Raw genomic sequence first — 21,558 nt, 5'->3', positions numbered from 1 at the left:
CATTCTGCAATGACCTGCCATCCCATCGGGTTTGCGCTTAGTGGGACCATCATTTGTTTTTCAACAAGACAAGGAACCCAGACACACCGCCTGGCTATGTAAGGGCTATTTGACCAAACACACCTCCAGGCTATATAAAGGCTATTTGACCAAACACACCCCCAGGCTATGTAAGGGCAATTTGACCATAGCCTGGCATGGCCAGACTGATATCCCTGCAAGGGCAATTTTTTGAGCTGCGTCAGTCCGTCAAATGACCTGCCACCACAATCACCTGACCTAAACTCAACTGAGATGGTTTGAGGTGAGTTGGACCGCAGTGAAGGAAAAGCAGCTAAGGAAGTGCTCAGCACCTCTGGGAACTCTTTGAGTCTGCAGCTTAATTAGGCTAGTACTGCATAGTGCAGGCTGCAGCTTTAAATGCTAGTAAGAAATCCTAGCCTGGAAACCAGACGAATTTGCCAGTGCAAAGAAAAAGCCCTCAGTGATATTAGTCTGGCCATGCCAGGCTAGATAAATCCAGCACAATGCTGTGTTTCAAATTCAGCATGCTAAAAACAGGGACTCATCCAGAGCTCATTTTCGTATCTGTTCACCTTCACACAGGGTTGGATCCAGAGTTTATTGGGCCTGAGACGTTTTGCTCGGTGCCCGAGGTACTTGCCTACTTTGCCTGTTCATAAAATGTGTCTTTGTATGTGGGGCCTTTTTAGTTCAACCTGAAATTCATGGTAAGGCTCTGGAAGTGGGTATAAGTCATCCCAATTTTACATTTGGGCCCCTGGGCCTGACGGGGATCCAGCTCAGTCTTCACACCAGAACCAATCAAAAAATAGATTTCAAGGCAGACAAATGAGGCGAGCTGCTCCTGAATTGACAGCGGGATCTACTGATGCCCAAAGGGGAAAACGAACTAAAGAAAGAGTTGATTTGGACTCTGTTTAAAACTATGACGAGCAGGAGAGTTTGAAATGAGTTGGATCAAATTGTTTCTCCTTGACACAAGTCATATCAGGTGAAAGGCCAACAACCCAGATAGCAGGTGTTACTATTTCACCGCTTGACTGTCTTTTCTCTGAATTCTTTAAATGAGGACTTAAAATAGTATAAAAATATAGTAGAAAACTCTGCAGTTTTTTTTATTAAACTGACAAATTTGATATGTACAGCAAAACAATCTCACAATGTTTAATCTGTTGCAATATTACAAGGCAAAACAAAAAGACACACTTCCATGATCTTTGTACAGAGGAACTTAGAAAAGACATTTGTTCTCTCCATCAATATCACTTGTTTAGTCAAGATGATTCCAGGAATCTAAATTTCCAACAGACAACAGAAAAATTCAAACAGAAAAAAAAGCTCAGGTGCAGGCTGTCAGAGCATTCAAGCAGAGGGAATTGTCTCGCTCACTGTGAAGGTAGACGCTTTCTTTGCGAGTGGCTGGGCTACATCTGTATCAATGGGTTTCTCCAGCTCTTCACAACAATAATAAACAATGTGTTGGGCTAGAAGGTGTTTACTAGGCTTTTGTCCATTTTTCTCAATAATGAAATAATCAGCTTCCTCTTTTTATTTGGTATTGGCCATGGTATAAGCACGATAAAGCACTTTGAGGCCTCCAGATATAGGAAAATATCACCCCAACTTCATTGTTTCCACAATATCTGGACCGCTCATCATGCAATATTGCACATCTGCTGGCAGTGAGATGAAGTGGGTGGTATAATACCAAACTTCCCAGCCAACTACAGTATCTAAAAAAAAGAAAATAATATGACCTCCAAATAATGGTTGGTTACCTGATGTGTGCGTTATTATTCTCTCATTGGGCTGGATATATTGACATATTTGGGGTTTCCTCTACAGTGACTATAGCAGTATATAGAAAGCTTAAATTTGATTGTTGAATGTTGGGTCATAGCTGAAAATCTATGCATGTAAAAAACATCTTATGTATAAAGATCGGTATGTCCATTTGGCCAAATGAGATGCAGAAATAAAAGCGAAACCTATAAATAGCATATCCATGTTTTTTTGTGAATCTCTAATTACCAATAGTGACTTTTGTTATCGGTTAAAGTTATTATAAGTGATATTTTTTAACATTTTTTTTTGTTATGTTAAAGCGCTATATTTTGACAGTAATCATTTCAGTAACAAGCATCTCCTAATCTTTCCAGCTCTTTAGTAAAGAGAAAATACAGTTTATGGATCACCAATTTCATCCATTCAGGAGAGAGAACCCATTTATCAGCTTCAAGTTTATAGTGTTGCAGTTCACATTTTGTCTGCAAATATTTGGTTTGTTCCATCGCTTCCAATTTCACTTGTTTATCCTGTATAAGTTCTCTCTCCTGATTGGATTAAATTAGTATCCCAACTTGAAAATGTATTCTGCTCACTAAAGAGCTAGAGATGAGGAGACCCCTATTACCGAACAGAGATTCTATAGCAATGATTACTATGGGAATATGGTTCTATTTAAAACTTATTGTAACAAAAGAATATCACTTACGTCAGCTTTAATATTTGTAAATATGACTACTTCCATCAGACCAAGTGAAGGAGAACATTGTGATCTGTGTGACTTTGTTCACTAACTGAACACACAGTACTTATTATCAATAGTTCAAGATTGGACAGAGAGGCCATGCCGTTATTAGACTATTATCCTATATTAAAATTGGCTAATGGGAGGGCTGGCGGACCACGGCCATGTCAGTCTGACATAACCATAAACAAACGGCATATATGGAGATCCGACCACTTTGCCATATGGTCATGTGTACATATGGGACCGACCAACTTCAAACTCGGCACGCAAGGACTCAAGAGCCCGTTGTCGAGTCATTCGGATAGGCGGTTGTCCAGCCGCTGATCTGACAAATATGTCCATATCGGTTTCAGATGTGAGGGCTGCATAGCGGCCCTCACATCTGAAACTGGGAGCTGAAAAAGTGACTGAAAATTTGACTTTAGTAAAGAAGTCCCTATTTTTTTCTTCTTTCATGAAAAAAAATCTTCCTCAATCTTGCAGTGATAACTAAAACACAACCAGGGTGTTATAAAATAAAATATTATATTACAGCTGCAATATTTGTTTACAGATTGGCTCCTAAGGACTGAGCCGTCTAGAAGAGATCAGTCTGTGATCCTTGTGTGTCTGCCAGATTTCTGGTGCACGCCGCCAGTGGGTCAAGGAAGTAATTCCCCCCAATTCCTCTTTTCACACATTGTGAATATTATTTTCTTTCACTTTTTTGAATTTTAATTGCATACATAGGCCTACTTTAAGTCAAAGAGGTCAGATTGGGCTGAAATTTAGCCCATATCTGGAGATGACTGCTAACAATTACTTATGTTGTAGTACTGACATAAACGTCATGGACTGGCCACAAGACATCCGAGATCCACATGTATGCCACGCCATCATTAGACCCTGTCTTATCGATAGTCACACGACCTGAAAATAATAGTTCCATTTAGACATATCCAATATGTGAACACGCTGGCCGTACCATTTTGCTTCTATATATGTAAAAGCACTTTTACTCCTCCCTCACGTGTAATTTATACGAGTCCAATCGCAACACATTGAATAGGGTGAAGCAAAGAGAAAAAAAATCCCCAAAAAGATTGTTTTAAAAAGAGACCAGTGCTGTCATGTAGGTACAGTAACAAGTAGGAAGCTGAAGCTGTTAAGAGAGTCATCTGATGGATGCAAACACATGGCTGTAACACAAATGTTGTTGCATGAGCTGTGAAAACATTAAAAGGTCATGACATACATACAGTACATGCTTTGGAAGCCTGCCTCAATCACATTCACTTTCAGTTACTTCCATGCAAAACCATTTCCTTCAAAAGGATTCAGACTAATCAGTCGGCATCAATCAGAGACCGTTGAGACAGCGCCGCTATCAAGCCAAGGCCAAACCTGTTCCTCACGAATGCTGATTTGGGCCGATTTGATGGAGCATGTTGAGTGGGCTTACTAGGCTGTGGGGCAGTGGGCCCACTACACGAATGCCTATGCAGGTTTGATATACCAGTATTATGGCCATCATATTTGTACAATGTCTCACAACTCAAGCAGATAACAGTCTGTAATGGTGTCATTTGACAGGATAACTTGCTTGAATCTCTCTCACACCTTACTCTTTTTGGCTCACTTTTTATGCAACATTGTAACCTTAAAAACGCCCGTTTATAACTTTTCTCTGATTAAGTCAGCCAAAAAGAAAGATTTTGGCACCGGCGCAAAAAACTCATAGGTGAAGCCTCAAACACTCTAAAACACACATGTATGTGTGTGTGTGTGTGTGTGTTGACACGCCCGTCTGAACCTGTGATATTTTAAGCTTAACCAAACCCACCCGAACCCGCGGGTCAACCTGCGGCAACCGCAGTTTGAGGGTTGACCCATGCATCACTAGTGGATAGGGCAATTTAAACTCATGGTGAAAATGTCCAGTGAGGATCGCCTGACAGAGTGCTTGCACATGTGCATCCATGCAAACACCTACAGTGTACAACTACAATGTACACACACACAAACACACACTCGCGCGTACGTACGCACACGCACGCACATACACCCACAAGTAGTTCATCTGAAATCAGTATCAATCATTAGTAAACAATAAATAAGGCAAAAAACAATCAAACAAAAATAAAAAAGTGCAATGATTCAGTTAGCATTTAGATAAAACTTCTGAATGAAAATGTCCACTCAAAATCCCAACGATGCAGGGACTGACTGTTTGGCATAGGATTTCATCATCGTCGCCATCATCATCATCGTCCACTGGTGTTTTTCAGTAGTCAGTGACCTGGACCGGAAGTGCTCCAAACCTGGGGAGCAGGGGAACCTTGAGTGAAAACAAGGATTTTTTTTTTACATTTCAGGAGCCCAAAAACCCTCTGTGAGGGCACCGCATTACAGAGGCACCGCATTATAGAGAATCAGGGAGCCTCAATCTCCTGGGACTTTAACATGTGGTACGAACCCCCAGGACGCAAGCTCAATGCCTCCTTAACATGACAAAGCAACTGGACGGCGGGGGGGACGGGGGGTCCACACTCCCCAATACCTGACTTCAACTCATTCCATTCTTACAAGAGAGAAGCGACAAGGCGCGCTTGTTTGACTGTCAGTAATCTGAGAAGCTGAAACTCAAAAAATCGCCAGATGCTCACCTTCGGTCCGAAAACCCCCCAAAGAGTCAGTAAAAGAAGGCTTGCTCATAGTTACAGCAGGGTCAGTCAGTAGTTCAAAAGATGCACAGCTACAAGGTTCTAGAAAAACATGTCCCTCTGGGCACAGAGGGCTGCATCGTCCTGGGTTAATTCAGACAGAGAGAGAGAGAAAGAAAGAAAGAGAGAGAGAGATAGAGGGAGGGAGAGAAAGAGGTAGGAGGGCCTCTACAGCAGAACGACACATTTAACCAATAGGCTTCAGCAACAGCAGGACAGGATCAAAAGCAAATCCATATGCAGGAGTTGGCACTGTGCTGAGTGGCTGCTCACACAGACGTCGGTGCTTCGGAGAGGAGGAGAAGGTGGTTGGAGTTCAAACCCTCCTCCACTCACCTCACTGGGGCCCCAGTGGGATGGGTGGAGGCTTTGGGTGTCAGGGGGGTCACAGGGATTAGACGCTATAGTCTTTTCCAGGGCAGGGGGGTCCCCCTCCTCTCTCTCTCTACCTATCCTTAAGTTCCTGGGTCACGCGTTTGGTGACGCGTCCGCACAGCAAGCCCACCAGGAAGAGAATGCACACGCTCAGTGCCATCACCAACAGGATGTAGTTCTTGGAGGGTGAAGTCATCACCTGCACGGCCAAGTCTGAGAAACCCTCCGCTGGCGCCACCTGGAGGTGAGAAGAGCATAAATACCACAATATTAAAACATGCTGTCTGTCTGTGAGCACCTAATCTCGACAAAAGCACCTGCACAAATCGTAGTGTAGTTAGGCAACAGTTTGTGTTGTCAGACCACAGCCCTGTCAGCCTACATAAAGGTGTTTGTAGGGCCTAAATTCCTTAAGACATTGACTTAGATCATTAACTGTATAGGGAGACGGTGATATATGTATACAGCCAAACAATGAGAGTTAAGTAGAGACATAGCTATCTAGAGAGACCTACGTAGATAGACAAGGAGAGAGAGAGACAGGAGCCTGGAACAATGTTTCTAGACATGATAAAAGCTTTGTTTATCCTTTATCCCTTGAGTGTGATCGCTATGATCTTGTGTGCATTTTCCACTTTCTTCATGAAGGCTTTAACTAGAACTAGAGTACAAAGGGCAACTGATACCTGACTCTTGTGTGAGGAACAGAGAGGAAGAAGACCAAGCCCATGAACAGCGAGCAATAGTGCAGTAACTGACAACCGTTGTCTGTAATAATGGACCCCCTAAATTTGTTTTCCAAAATCTGGTTGGAATCCAAAGAGGCTAGCCGGTCGCTGTGTGTGTCTTTGTATGGGTTTGTCCGCGTTTGTTAATCTTGCAAATTGCTGGACCGATCAGTGCCAAGCTTTTGTATACACTGTGAGTAGGCCACAGAAGTACCCCCATTCATTTTCACATAATATGTTTCAACTTTAATCTTATAAAGGAAGTCAATGGGCCTCCGATAGGGCTGAAACCTTGCCCAGTTTTGGTGTGTCATGTCATAGATATGTCACAGGTGACTGACGTCAGAGGCTGGTCACATGGAGTCTGAGATTGGAGCCACGTCGTTCCTATGTGGATCCCCGAGATCCCCCACATGATTTCCCAGTTGATCGCCACCAGGTGCATGCACACCAGCTTACTCGGGAACGATGCAAGGCGATAATGATGCAAGTTGGAAATGCATGGTCCAACCAAATTTCCACTCGGCACAACACGCCGTTGGGTACTACAGTGATACACATGCCAAGTTTGAAGTGGATCGGTCGCACAGTTCGAGTTGTGCGGGGGACAGACACACACACACACACACACACACACACACACACACAGTATACGCTCACACCTTGTGAATTTATAGATATAGATAGATACTGTAATAATAGATGCAAGATACTGTAGCCGTTTAGATTTTTTGCTAAAACCTTTTATCGTATTGATCATATTTTATTTAGCTTGTCTTAATTCTGTTTTGTTTTATTGTCACTTTTATTTATTGAGTTAAATGGTTTAACACCTACCTGTAGTTTTTGTTTGTTATCGTTTGTATTCAGTATAGTGAATGATTGAGTGAGTGACCACAATATTCAACTGTCTGCCCAGGGTGGCAGCATGAAGCATTGTGGCCAAATGATACAATAATAGTAGCCATTAGTCATTTCAAGCAATTACTTAATTAGCTAATTTAAAACTAATTTAAATTAAAATTTCAGTATTTGAAAACCAAAAAGGAGCTTAACCCATTAACACATTGTGTGCCAAAAAAGGTCCGGACCGTTTTTGAGAATCCATGCGGGGAGTGCCGAAAACGGTCCGGACCGTTTTTGACCCAATTTTATTTTTATACGTGGGGCCCACGTGGGGCGCTCTAACGAAACGGAGAGGCCGGGTGTGGATCCATGTCAAAAATCCTTCCGGTCGGCCGCTCCAATGTTAACTCCTTGACTAAAAGCTTAATATCTCCATTTCTTTTTAACGTGGTGGAAGCGAGCCGTTTTCGATTGGCGATCACTCTGCAATGGAGGATCGCGTTAGAAATATTATTGTTCCAGGCGTTAGTCGGGACCCTCCGCCGTCTCGCACGCACGCTTTGTTTACATGCACTTCCGCGTTGGGGCTTCTACAGCACGAAACGTATCAACGTAAGTGGATGGAAGAAATGCAGGCACTGAACGTATAATATTTTAATAAACCTCTGGCACCCAATGTGTTAAGACCTAGAACGCATAGTGTCACTTTTTCATTTGAGCTAAAAAGGATTATTTTACACTTTGGGCTATTCAAAAATAGCAGATATACAAGCTCATAGCGCAGCACCGCTACGAGCTTGTAGATCTGCTATTTTTGAAAAATCGTGAAAATGTGTGAAAATCTTTGAATATATATTCTTGTAAAGCGAACACTTTTAACTAAAATCTTTGCGTCTGGGGGTCCCTGGAACAAAATATTTTGAGATGGGGGTCCGCGGCCAAATACATATAATGTTGGGGCTCCTTGACATGAAAAAGTTTGAGCACCACAGATATAGAAACATACGTTTTTCAGAAAACTGTTGGGATTTAGAAGACATTTGTAGAATCGGCCTCAGGTCTCAATGGGTTAAAATGAACTACTACCAATGGTGTCAAATTCTTCAAAAATTTCAAAAAAAATCAAAAAATCTTATAGGAGGAGCAGCATGCCAAACTTTATATAAAACATACGTTTTATATAAATAGGTGAAATCGTTACCATACTCATACAAAATGGTGCCCTCAGCAGTTACCTTAGCAGCATAGCTCCACATGTCGATGCGATCCTGTAGTCTTTTCTTACACTCTGGCTGCAGACGCACTCGCTTGTCCTGTAACGCCTCCATCAGACAAGACATCTCTGCATGGACGGACGGACGGATGCATAGAAAGATGAATGGATGCAGGGGAAAGAGACAGTGAAATATTATTGGAGGGCCAGGAAATCTTTCCTCCACACAGGACACATCAGCTTGTATTGGTGAATAATACACAGTACATTTAAAATGAATTATGAAATCCACATACTAACATCACTTACTGGATCTATTTACCAAGCATGAGCCTTTGTGTTAAATGGTGTAGCATTTGAACACGTTATCCTTGTGTCTCGTCTCTAGTGGGAGTTTATAGTAACGTAGTACTAACAGCGCCCTCTAATCTATAATGAGGGTTTATGCTGCATTCACACTGGCAGCTACAAAAAGAAACAACGCTACAAAGCGACGCAGTGCATCTGTCGGCGAGTTGCTGTTGAAGTATTGATCAACACGCTTGTTGACGTAATCAAGCGCGTGTACGACGAGTGAGAAAAATATAAAGGAAAATAAAGCCTGGGGTTAATAAGGACATGGAACTAGCGGACAGAAATCATTTGTTTTCCCCCATTAAAAGCAGGAATTATGTGGAGAACGAAGGTGAGTAGGAACAACACTTGGTCATTTTGTAGCTTTTTAGCTGTAGTTGAAGCCAGCTCAAGTTGGATTGTAGCTTTAGACTTTGTAGCAGCTACAAACGTCGGCCGTCGTCAGTGGCTTCCATTGAAAATGAATGGTAGACTGTAGATTTGTATCCACCAGTGTGAAACACAGTATTATAGTAACAGAGTACCAATGGCATCCTCTAATCTCTAATGAGAGTTCATAGTAACAGAGTGTACTAACGGCGTCCTCTGCCTGGAGTGATGGCAGCACAGTGATGTTTCAGATCAAGAGCACAGGCTGTGTGGAGGACCGGGTCGACAAAGATGTCCGCCTTGCTCTCCTTCAGCATGGTTAACACCTCCTGGAAAACACAAGAACATCAGTCAAATAATTAGCAACCTGCTTTTAAACAGTACTGTGACGATCAAATTAAACCCATTAAGACCTGGAACGCATCTGTGTCACTTTTTGATTTGAGCTAAAGAAGCATTATTTTACACTTTCAAAAATAGCAGATCTACAAGCTCGTAGCGCGGCACTCGGTGCCGCGCTATGAGCTTGTAGATCTGCTATTTTTGAAAAATTATGAAAATGTGTGCAAATCTTTGAATATATATTGTTTTAAAGCGAACATTTTTTAACTAAAATCTTTGCTTCTGGGGGTCCCTGGAACAACATATTTTGAGATGGGGGTCGGCGGCCAAATACATATCATTTTGGGGGTCCTTGACATGAAAAAGTTTGAGCACCACTGATATAGAAACATACGTTTTCTTTCAGAATACTGTTGGGATTTAGAAGACATTGGTAGAATCGGCCTCAGGTCTTAATGGGTTAAGTTAGAGTAGAGGCTGTTTATTAGGGTTGTAGCAGGTGGTGGTATGATGCAGTTACCTTCTTGCAGGCTTCCTGTTTGATCTTCAGCAGGTTGACTTTCAGACATTCCTCCACCTGTCCGGTCTGCTCCTGAGCTGCAGCCTCCTCAGCACACAGCCTGGAGATCTACAGCAGGGAAGAGGTGACAGGAACTACATGTTTGCGGTTTACTGTACTTCTTTGTGTGTGTGCGTGTGTGTATTTTAGGGGCGGAAATTGGTAGGTACCTGACGATTCAATTCGATTCTGAGAGCTACGATTCCATTAAATTGCGATTATTGCGATAAGCGATTAATTTACTTTAATTATCTTTTATTGATAATAAAATATAATGGAAGAGATGTGTCACTGTCAGCTGGAAGGTTATATTTGCCAACATCAATAATTGTACCAACAAGAAAATAAATGAGTCCTTTTTTGTAAAAAAAAAAAAACCACTTAATGACTTAAAAAAAAGGCTTCTCAATATTCTGATAACCAACCAAAATATGGCTGCTGCTCTGCGCAATTCTTTTTTCTATAATCTACATTATTCTTTAATAATCGATTGTTGACATTTGTGAATCGATTCATAATCGTCCACGTCGCGATTAATTGCTGAATCTATTATATTTTCCACCCCCAGCATTCATGTACCTCATCGGTGCAGTGGATCTGGAGTTGTGGATCCAGTCTGTAGTCCAGAGCAGACTCTTGCAGGATCACCCTTATCTGGTCCTCACAGTCTGGAGACAATCTCTACACACACACACACACACACACACACACACACACACACACACACACACACACACACACACACACACACACACACACACACACACACATTAACATACACGTTATTTTAGCTGTACTTACTATTTATCATTGTATTTAATTTGGATTAGAGATGATCAAATAATATAATGTAAAACCAAGCAAAAAACAAGACTAAGAGTTCCAGTGAAAATGAATGGTAGCTTTGTATGTATGCTGCCAGTGTGAACGCAGCATCAGAGTTAACAGACCTGGTCAGCATATTTGAGTTTAAGACAGGAGATAACTTGTCCCTCTAGTTCGGAATCATCACTGGCTTTGTTCAGGATGCTCTGACAGAACTTAGGGATGTCTGCCCGACACGCCTTCCTCAGCACCGGATTCAACCTGTAGTCTGATACACACACACACACACACACACAGAGTTATGATTGGTATTGGTGACTGTATCTCTAGTGCGTGCGTGTGTCTGTCTGTCTGTGTGTGTGTTTACCTGTGTTCTGTGTGATCTGTCTCTTGGTGATCATTTGTTTACACTTGGGGTCCATCAGCTCACTGTTCTTATTCTGTTTGAGACACTGAAGGACGTTCCTTGCATCTGCATCCGTACAGAACCTCTACACACACGCACACGCACACACACACACACACACACACACACACACACAAAAAACATGCACACCGATGGACCAATGGATAGAAAGACAAACAGATACGCAGGTAAGTGGACATCAAAGAAAGAGAAACAGTGTAATATTAGTTTCCATGTCCAAATGAATGTCATGTTATGTACCTGCTTTGACTAGGTGTTGTCTCAGATGAATAAAGCACTTTGAATTGAACTGAAAATGTAATGTTATTTCTAAATCCTGTCTCGGTTCCTTCCCTTGTCTGCATTTTACTGTGCAATAACACACCTTGATCATCTGCTTGCAGACTCTCATGAGCTGGTAGTCCAGTTCTGGATCGCTCATCTCCACCTCCTGCAGTCTGAAAATCCTCTGATGACAACGCTGAGATAACTGCTTCTTATTCTCCTTCAAACACTCTATCATCTGAGAGAGAGAGAGAAATGTTTTAAGGTGTAAAAACATTACGGAATAGAGAACACAAAGTCACTATTGACCAAACCATGTAACATTATTATTAGAATAATCACTTCAACACAACTGTACACCTGTTAACACTTCAAGGGGCATGAAACCGCTAAAACCATTTGTTTTAGAGGTTAACAGATATACAGCTGTTTCTAGTTTTCTGCATAGGTTTGCTGCAATCCTTTGTAGCTAAATCTGCTTTTTTTTCCTGTTCTTCCAGGGTCTGACGAGCTGATTCACTTGCATTTCTTCTGATGCTCTATTCTCTAATCTCTCTCATCACAAAAGATCATTTATGACATGTTGTGTTTGGAAAGAGAAGAGAATCCAGGCAGAGCAGCAGTAACAGCGTTGTAAATCAGCAGGGTTATTAACCAGCAGCTGTGTGTAGCCGGGAGGACAGCTCAACAGACAGGGGAGAGAATTACTGAGACAGCGGACGTTCATCTCTGACATCTTGTTTGCAAAGGATTTATACATTTTACCATTAACCAGCATTTAACTGCTGGTGAAAAACTTTGATATCACAATTATTCATCCGTCTTTCTGGGCTGTCAAGTACTGTTATAACTATTCCACACTACACTCCTCCCTCCCCTTCACCTCACACCACCCCCAGGACTGACCACGCCTACAACGTTCTCTCGTTTTGATATCCTGAAATTATCATTGAAAAAAGGAAATTTCCCTTGCTGAAAACAGTTGCTGAATGTCAGTGCATTTGCACAAGACTCACCTGGGCATTACCAAAATTCACATTGGAACACAGGCGGTTGATGTCTGTCTTACAGGAGTCGTATAACTCTGGCTCCAAGCGAATATCTTCAGACTGAGGAGAGAAGAGGAGAGGACACAGTTTTTACACATTTGTTTGCAATTTCAAGTTCAAATTATGAATATTTTTGTTGAGAGAACGCATGGCTTTTATGTAGAGCCAGCACTTTGGACTTTAGACTTGTCTGTGAAATTGATCATACAGCTGTAAATACTGTAGCTTTGGCCATATATCGCACATAATAAGGATAAGGATAAGGATAATTCCTTTTAACAGGTCGTTCATGAAAGTCCTTGCGGTCTTGTTTCCAATGAGAACCTGTGAGCAATTAGGGGTTAAGAGTCTTGCTCAGGGACAAATTTCATTTCATCGACACATATGCTGGCCTGGCCTGAAATCGAACCTGGGGCAACCAGGGCCTCTGGCTCCCTAGGCGGGCTCACTAACCACTCAGCTATGGCCGCCCCTAATCAGACAGATTTTTCTGTTAATGGGATTATTCTTTATTTTCCATACATTTACATTTTCTTAAAAGTTATTAAAAGTTACAGAAATTAACAGAATAATTGAATGAGTGCTGGTTAAATGTCAATGCGTGGTTAGTAAGTCATGGACGTTTGTGTTTTGTTTGTAAAACATTTCTGCATGGACTATATTTGGTTATAATCCACGCTTAAAATGCAATAAGCAACAAAAAATAACAAGGCAATGATATTTAATGTGTTGGATTGCCCATCTCAAGCAAGTTTCAAGTCCCTACAAGGTGAACCATGGAATGCTTTTAAAAATGGTCAGCTGTAATGTCAAGTGCACTGTGAGTCATAGTCAATGGATGAGAGGATGAGTGTTCCTACCATCTCTAGCTCCTCCACACGCAGCTGTTTGCGGCATTTAAGGGAAACGCGCTGTTCCTTGACGTCCTGGAGCGTGTCATTTCTCACTGTGGTGCTCAGACAGATCACCACATCCACCCTGAGAGACAGTCAGAGACACAGAAAGAGAGAGAGACAGTCAGAGACACAGAAAGAGAGAGAGACAGACAGACAGACACAGACAGACAGACAGACAGAAAGAGAGAGTGAGAGACGGAGACAGACAGAAAGAGAGATAGACAGACATGCAGACAGAGAAAGCGGGACAGATGTTTCTGTTTGAATCACATTGTAACTATTCCAAAACCAGCAACTCTGGCACGTTTTGGTTCTAGAGGCATGCCTGAGTAAGCTGCTAGGCGAGAAAATGCCTGCGGCGAGCAGCCGTCGGCCTTACGCGTCAATGCTCTCGCCATCCGAGTTGGCAAGCCGACGGAATAGGTCATCACGTGAACAAAAACAAACGTTCCCTCCACGCATCTCAGCCAATCACAACAATTATTTTTATATTGTACATTAACGCCATCACCATGAATGTAGATAAAAGTCACCAGATTCATATTGTACATTAACACCATCACCATGAACATAGATTTAAGGTCAATACATGCTCCTTCCGACAGCTTTCCGAACTAGTTCAGAAAGTCTGGATATCTGGGGAGCGCAGGAGCGTCCAAATTGTTTTTTTTATTATATGTTCTGAATGATGTCAAAACGTAGTTATAGTATTATCTCCTCCCTTTCCTAAAATCCATGATAAGCTAAAGGCAGCCCAAAGAGGGACACATCTGTTTTTGTTTAACAAACGCTCTCATGACCAAAGAGGAAGCCAAATGCTGTGTCCACACATGGTGAGACAACTACCATCTTTATTAGCCTTCATTTTCACCAAACAAGTGCCCTGGGCCTTTTTAGGCAACCATGTTAAATATTCACATACATTTCTGGAAGCCATGTTAATCTGAAAAGACATCAGCATCCACGTTCAAAAACCCATACAGGTCAAACCCTGAGGGACTCACTTCTTCTTGATGTTGGGACACAACTTGAGCACATCCTCCTTACAGGCCATCTTGAACTTGTAGGAGAAACGGAAGTCTTTCATCTGAATCTGTAGGAGAGGAGAGGATGAGATACAGACACATTCTGTCACAGTAGATCAACTCTATCAATGTTCTTATCCTAATCCAGAAACCATGAAGCATTAAACCATCAACTGGTCTCTCTGGGCATATTAGCAGGCCTCAGAGAGAGACAGACAGAACATGTATAGTTCATATCTTCATAACGGTGGCTCACACACATAGGATATGGTGTTAGCTTAACCCATTAAGACCGGGAACCCATCTGTCATTTTTAGATTTCTATGGGTTATTCAGAAATAGCAGATATACAAACTCATAGTGTGGCAGAGCTTGTAGATGTGTTTTTTATTTTTTTTAAACAATCTTGAAAATGTGCGCAAATCTTTGAATATACAGTACATATTTTTTAAAGCGAACATTTTTAACTCAATTATTTGCTTCTGGGGATTCTACAAATGTCTTCTAAATCCTAACAGTTTTTTGAAAAAAACGTATGTTGCTATAATATCAGTGGTTATTTTTTCATGTCAAGGACCCTCAAAATGACATGTATTTGGCCGCGGACCCCCATCTCAAAATGTGTTGTTCCAGGGACCCCCCCAGAAGCAAATATTTGAGTTAAAATGAAAAAAAAGATATATATATTCAAAGCTTTGCACACATTTTCACCATTTTTGAATAGCCAAAGAAATCTTAAAATGACACAGACAGAGGACAGACAGACAGACAGACAGACAGACAGACAGACAGACAGACAGACAGACAGAGGCTGTTATTTACTGACCAGCTGAAAGTGCGTGACTCCCACAGAGCATTTGTCGTTCATCTCTCTCTGATGTTTGTTCTGAACCAAACACTCCATCAGCTCACCTGTGTCCATCTGGTTATCAGCAGCATCCTACACGCACACGCACACACACACACACACACACAGATAAAAACACACCACATACACACATGATGGATAGGGATTGAGGCAGGACAGTCAAGATTTCAGAGTAGGATCGAGAGATATAACAAGAACTAAGGTGCAATTAATAGAGCAAAAATCTCTGCCGGGAGGCATTCTACGTAAAAAACACAACAATTACTGATATTTGGAATATTTTGTAAAAATCTATTTAAAACTTTTTTTAACTTCTAAGCAAAGAATCAATAAAAATAAAGACAAATAACTAAAAAATAGCTGATCTACAAGCTCACAATGGCAACAGCGTTGTGAGCTTTTTTGCCTATAATGATATGCCCAAATTAGGGACGTAGTTGAAAGTGGTTACAAAATCGGGACACACCGGCTGCATAATTGCCGATACCGTTGTTGTCAGAAAAGTAAAATAATGAACGATATATCGGCCAGACTGATATATGGGTCGGGACAGGCTCTAGTCTGAACTAGGTGAGGGTGGATATATACTCACGTGACAGTGGGCCTGTAGAACTGGCTCACAGGCTCTCATCAGCAAAGCCTCTATCTGAATGTCCTGTCAAACACACACAACATCCAACACTGAACCTTTGGTGCAGTATGGTGGACCATACAGTAATACACAGTAAAAATCCATGGTGGTAATTTAACCCTGATTTAACCCAAATAATGGAATCAGGTTGTACCTCTGACTCCAACTCCGTCAGGTTTCCCACCACCTCTTTACACATGGGAACCAGGTCCTCCAAGTGGTCCTGAAGACACTCCAGTTCCTGCAACAACACAGTAGTTTCACTATGAGTAAACCAGTATGAGTGGGATTATGACTGGTTGTGTCTGCAGTGGTGGTGGTCGTAGTATCCTCCTATAATTTGACAAAGCTCTGTGCGGTGAGCCCAAAATCTGTTCTGCCCGGTTCTCCTCGGTGGCTGGAGCAATTGATCTGAATTTGCACACAGCCATTCACCATTACCATGTGCACGGAACAGCGGAGCCCGTTTTTTGCTTTCCCCAAATGTCAGCTGTTTATTAGCGTTTTTTTCTGTTCGCTTGCTCCCGGGTTGCCAAATCATGTGCGCATATCCCCCCACGGGTATGGTCTAGTTCTTATAACTAGTCTGTCTGTGTAAAATACACAACAGTTTGTCCACACATTTTGTCAACCAGAGGGTGCTGCAAATACACACCTATAGACTGTCTGTGTGAGTGTGACAGAAATGAGAAGTTTTCACCCCATTCTATTTATTCTCGTTTGTTTTCTTGGTTTGTCTGTTGTTGCTAGCAAAATTGAAACTAGATGACTTTTCGTAGTTGCAATAGTGTATGTATATATTAAGTATTACCTGTCCAGTATCGGTCTTGTCACTGCACCATTTCCCCAGGTCAGTCATACAGCGTCTCTGGAGTTCAGGGTCTAACTTGACGTCCAGCGCCCTCTGGTGGAGAACCCTCTGTACCTCCACCTTACAGTCCCTAGATAACTGCACACACACACACATACACACACAATTCGTGAGTGCAAAACACACGTACAAACGCACACGCAGTCACACACACAGACAGACATACAAGCATGCTGACACAAGCACACACACAAATGCTGGGGATTAAATAATCATACAGAATCAGTTTATCATGAGTCATTCCATTAGACAGTGTAATTACACCACCGAGGCCAATCAGCAAGTCCCTCTACATGTACCTAGTACCTCATTGGCTACCAGGCAGGACACAGGCTACAATCAAAACCAGATAAGAGCTGAAGTGGACTCAATTATTTATGAACTGGCAGTATGCCGTTCAACTGGATTGTATCTTTTACATGCTGTATTAATCGATCCCAGATGGGGAAATTTCTCAACCCGCCACCATGATCAATACTTTTCATCGAAGAGGGCGATTGGGTGGAGACTTACATTGTCTTCTGAACTTGGCTGTCAGACAAAGAGTGAGAGTGTGTTAATCTAAACTATGTGACTGATGAGGCAACAGTCTCATTCTTCTTGCAACATTATCGACGACAGAAATACACCTCCTTGGAATCATCCTTGTGAAATACTTCTTAATAATAATAATAATAATAATAATATCTAAAATTTGTATAGTGCTTTTCTAAGTACCCAAAGACACTTTACAACTTTAATAGGAAAAACACAAAGAAAAGGCTAGGACTAAGGAATCAAATCAATAAAAACGGTGGAATTGTGTGGTACAGTTAGCTGAGGAAAGCCATATTGAAGAGGTGGGTATTGAGAGCGGTTTTGAAGGTTTGGAGGGTGGGGGGCTTCTCTTGAGAGTATTGGGGAATGCATTCCACAGGGTTGGGGCAATAAAAGCTAAAAGCCCTATCGCCCCCAGGTACGGTACTTGGTCCTGGAGACCTCAAGGAGGTCGACGTCACCCGACCTGAGGCAGCGGGAGAGGACATGAATGATTCATCGTCATGGTCAATTGTCAATCTTCAGGATGTATCGGTTGTCGAACTGGCCCTGACGGTCATAATATAAATGAGTAATTACAGAACTCAGCCCTGGGGTGAACGTAGGCCTGTCGCAATTATTGCATAATCGTCATAATCGTTGCCATGTTGAAAAATGTTCACGCATTTTCAAATATTAAAAATAGCAGAAATAACTGATCTACAAGCTTACAACGCGTCACTTTGTGACGCGTTGTAAGCTTGTAGATCAGCCATTTCTGCTATTTTTACATGTACAAAATTATTGTCAACAATGTCTTTGTATATTTAAGTTACTTGTCATATCTGCCCTGTGCCATTATTTTATTACGAAGCCTAAAAGACAAACAGAATTTAAATGTGTATTCATACGTTCCAATATTCAATGGCCAAACACACAATGAAATCGTTAATCGCAATTATTTGAGTGAGAATTTAAACTTAAATTAGTAATCGTGACAGCCCCTAGGGTGAAGCAGCAGATGAACAGAGCTCACCTGACACACTCTCATTCAACCTCACCCGTCTTCTATTGGAGAGGATCCAATCAACACAACTAGAGTCAACACCAAAGTAGTTTACAGAGTTCGTCCACAAACAGGCGGGGTTGGATGGTGAGGAGTCTACAAACAGCTTGGCATGATTTTGAATAAAAGATCACGCGAGGTGACAGTAGCGTCCTGTACACATCCTGCCACTCCTATATGCAAACAGGACATGAAAAAATAAGCTCTGATGGGAATGAAGATCTCTACGACAGCAGCCTCATACAAGATGGTCCATGGTGTGGGAGGAGGTGGGTGGAGATGGGTGAAGCACATTGTCACCCCCGGGGCTGTTTGCGTGCCTGTAAGGTTAGGGTCAGCTATCTAAAATGCTCATTTGTTAATTGCATGGTCTTCTTTCGCTCAAGTTCAGTCTTCTATGTTTCAAGAACTGAGCCTTGGGTACTCCGTGGGTAACTGGGGGCAGTGGAGGAGTTGCAGTTATTGTTGGAGTTGAATTGTTGTCGATCGGATAGGTAAGATGTTATCCAGTAAAGGGCAGTGCCAGTTAAACCAAGGGAGGTCTGAAGGCGGGTGATGAGGATACAGGATAGAGTGGTTAATGGAGTCTGCAGACAGGAGAATGTCGTTGGTGACCTTTATGAGCAGTTTCGGTACTGTGTGATGAGCGGAAACCGGATTGAAATGATTCATTAAGGTTATTGGAGTCCATGTGAGATTTGAGCAGGGATGCAACAGTTCGTTCAAGGATTTTGGAGAGGAAGGGGAGGTTATAGATGGGCCGGTAAAAGGTGGAGGAGTCGGGATCAACTCCAGGTTTTTCTCTAAATTGGGGTGATGGCAGCAACCTTGAGAGCAGGGGGAACATGGCCAGTGGACAGGGAGGAGTTTATAATATTGGTGATAAGTGGAGAGAGTACGGGGAGACGGGTAATAACTAAAGGTGGAGGGGTGTTCACTCTCCATTCCGACATCTCACCACTCCGACTAGTGGCTTCCGCGTGCGGTTAGGGTTAGGTATAGGGTTCGTCAACGTCGGAAAGGCGACATGTCGGAAAGGAGAAATGCACCCCGGTGGAGGGGATTGGGTCAAGGATGCAGGTGGAGGTTTTCATGCCAGAGGTTATGGAGGATAGGTCGGTTGCTGTAATTTCAGTTAAGGAAGTGAGTGGGTGGCTGGGGAATAGAGGGGAGGCTGGTTCAGAATCAGGTGTGGAGGAGGAGGTGGCCAGTTCAGTGTGTACGGAGTCGATCTTTGACTCAAAGAAATGATAGGAATGTTTCACATTTGCTGGTGGTGTCCATGGGCTTGAGGAGTTTGCTGATGGTGGACTAAAGTGAAACTTTACCTTGATGTCGTATTAGTCTTGCATTTCCTACTGTCCGTCTCTCCTACACTGTCTCGCTCTCAGCTTTCTTTCCTATTGTCTTTCTCTCCTACACTGTCTCGCTCTCAACTTTCCTATTGCCTGTCTCCCTTTCACTGGACTTGGAGGTACAACTTATGTACCGTATGGAGTGTGTGTTTGGTGGTCAAGCCCTCGTGGCCAGCTACATACATGCACGCACGCACACAAAAACGCACGCACAAACACACACACACACACAGTGCGTACCCTGCGGCCTTGTTCCTCAGTGCGGTAGGCGTGTCGGTACAGACAGGAGAAGACAGCACCAGGCGGCATCAGTTCACTGCTCTCATTCCAGCCGTGTGTGTGACAGAGCCGCGCTGCATCACCCTGACATTTCTTATACAAGACAGGATCCAGCCTGACAGAGGATTACAACCGCAAATATATGAATTTTAATATAATATAAATACATACAAATCACAAACATGTACCTATATCAGTGGAATAAAATTAGCTTACATTAGTTCTATATTGTCATTAAAATATACATTTTCAAGCAGAAAAAAATAAATGAGTACACTTACTTCCAGTCTCTGGAGATGAAGTACTGCAGCTCCAGCAGTCTGTGTTCACAATCCTCCACCATCTTCTCTGTGTACAGGTGTTCCATTAGACAAGACAGGATCCTACACACACACACACACACACACACTAACGCCATTAGCCTGTGCTCGTACCAGGGTATGCATGCTTTTATACAGGTCTGTGTGTGTGTGTGTGTGTGTGTGTGTGTGTGTGTGTGTGTGCTCACATGGGGTCTCCATTGCGGATGTGTTTACACGCTGTCTGGATGACAGACTCACAGGCCTCGTTGAGGGCCCGGTCGATCCTGTAGTCGGCCCCGGGGTCCGCAGCTTGGATCAGAGATTGGAGCTGCAGGGAGACCCAAGACCACAACCTGTCACTTGTGTGTAGAAATACTGTCTTATTGCAGTTAGTTGTGTCCCTGATGCGTTGCATAGATTAGACTTTACGCTAGCCGGTATAATGTGTTGTCCCTTACTATTATTTATATTACACTAAAAGTGTGGCATATAAAGAAATTATTAAGACTCACCTATTGGTATTGTATATATATACACAATTGCTTTAAAAAAATAAATGTATTCATGTCGTCTTATTTTATTCTATTTACTAGAGTGTATAATTTGTCATACATTTTAATTATTATGTCAAGTGCGTTATGATATTGGTTTTGAAAAGTGTTATATAAATCAAGTTATACATTTGCTGTTAACTCTCTCACTGCCAAGAACGACTTATGACGACTTATTCTTTTTTTTGGGGGGGGGGTTAAAACGTTCAGAACCCAAGATATCGTGATCTGGAGATTTGCTGCTCCATTCACTTCTTGGTTAACTTATTACTTAAAAAGGCTGTATCTCAACTCTTGTTTTTCAACTCGGGTCGGGTTTTACTATGTATTTTTGGCCGAGACATGTTATTTTCAAAGGCGTATAAAAGCGAACGGGGTGGTCGCGATGACATATTGTTTTTTCTCTGAAGCACAGTGAAACCCGCTGTGATTAGCAACCATCAGGGGATCGATCATACTGGAGATAAATATTCTGTGACTACTTCAAAAGATAAGAAAATGACATGATCAAAAGAGCGCTGGCCAAACACAAACAGCCATGTTTGTGTTCTCATGTATCATGTATCTATGCATCTATACTAACTTTGC

The 21,558-nt window shown here is 42.3% G+C and overlaps 1 protein-coding gene across 2 annotated transcripts in view; it reads right to left on the bottom strand.

Moving 5' to 3' along the window:
- Positions 1 to 1,123: 1,123 nt before the first annotated feature.
- LOC311041906 (Golgi apparatus protein 1-like) overlaps positions 1,124 to 21,558 on the bottom strand; it is a gene marked incomplete at its 5' end in the record, with an annotated part of 47,129 nt that continues 26,694 nt past the window's right edge. The window contains 19 exons of one of the 2 annotated variants that reach the window (XM_084052388.1): positions 1,124 to 5,872; positions 8,444 to 8,550; positions 9,353 to 9,473; positions 10,007 to 10,114; positions 10,625 to 10,726; positions 10,996 to 11,138; positions 11,238 to 11,361; positions 11,662 to 11,799; positions 12,578 to 12,670; positions 13,471 to 13,588; positions 14,511 to 14,599; positions 15,358 to 15,471; positions 15,992 to 16,054; positions 16,185 to 16,271; positions 16,842 to 16,979; positions 17,415 to 17,432; positions 20,079 to 20,232; positions 20,399 to 20,500; positions 20,626 to 20,747. In XM_084052388.1, the coding sequence (XP_083908514.1) occupies positions 5,705 to 5,872; positions 8,444 to 8,550; positions 9,353 to 9,473; positions 10,007 to 10,114; positions 10,625 to 10,726; positions 10,996 to 11,138; positions 11,238 to 11,361; positions 11,662 to 11,799; positions 12,578 to 12,670; positions 13,471 to 13,588; positions 14,511 to 14,599; positions 15,358 to 15,471; positions 15,992 to 16,054; positions 16,185 to 16,271; positions 16,842 to 16,979; positions 17,415 to 17,432; positions 20,079 to 20,232; positions 20,399 to 20,500; positions 20,626 to 20,747 (2,109 nt within the window). In that variant the 3' untranslated portion in view covers positions 1,124 to 5,704. The remainder of the gene's footprint in view (positions 5,873 to 8,443; positions 8,551 to 9,352; positions 9,474 to 10,006; positions 10,115 to 10,624; positions 10,727 to 10,995; positions 11,139 to 11,237; positions 11,362 to 11,661; positions 11,800 to 12,577; positions 12,671 to 13,470; positions 13,589 to 14,510; positions 14,600 to 15,357; positions 15,472 to 15,991; positions 16,055 to 16,184; positions 16,272 to 16,841; positions 16,980 to 17,414; positions 17,433 to 20,078; positions 20,233 to 20,398; positions 20,501 to 20,625; positions 20,748 to 21,558) is intronic. The other variant, XM_084052389.1, reaches the window with a different exon arrangement.

The sequence above is a fragment of the Gymnoscopelus microlampas genome (assembly GCF_963454915.1).
Source record: "Gymnoscopelus microlampas genome assembly, chromosome: 1".
NCBI lineage: Eukaryota > Metazoa > Chordata > Actinopteri > Myctophiformes > Myctophidae > Gymnoscopelus > Gymnoscopelus microlampas.
Note: the sequence above shows the minus strand (reverse complement) of the source record. Positions and strands in the feature narration are given on the sequence as shown.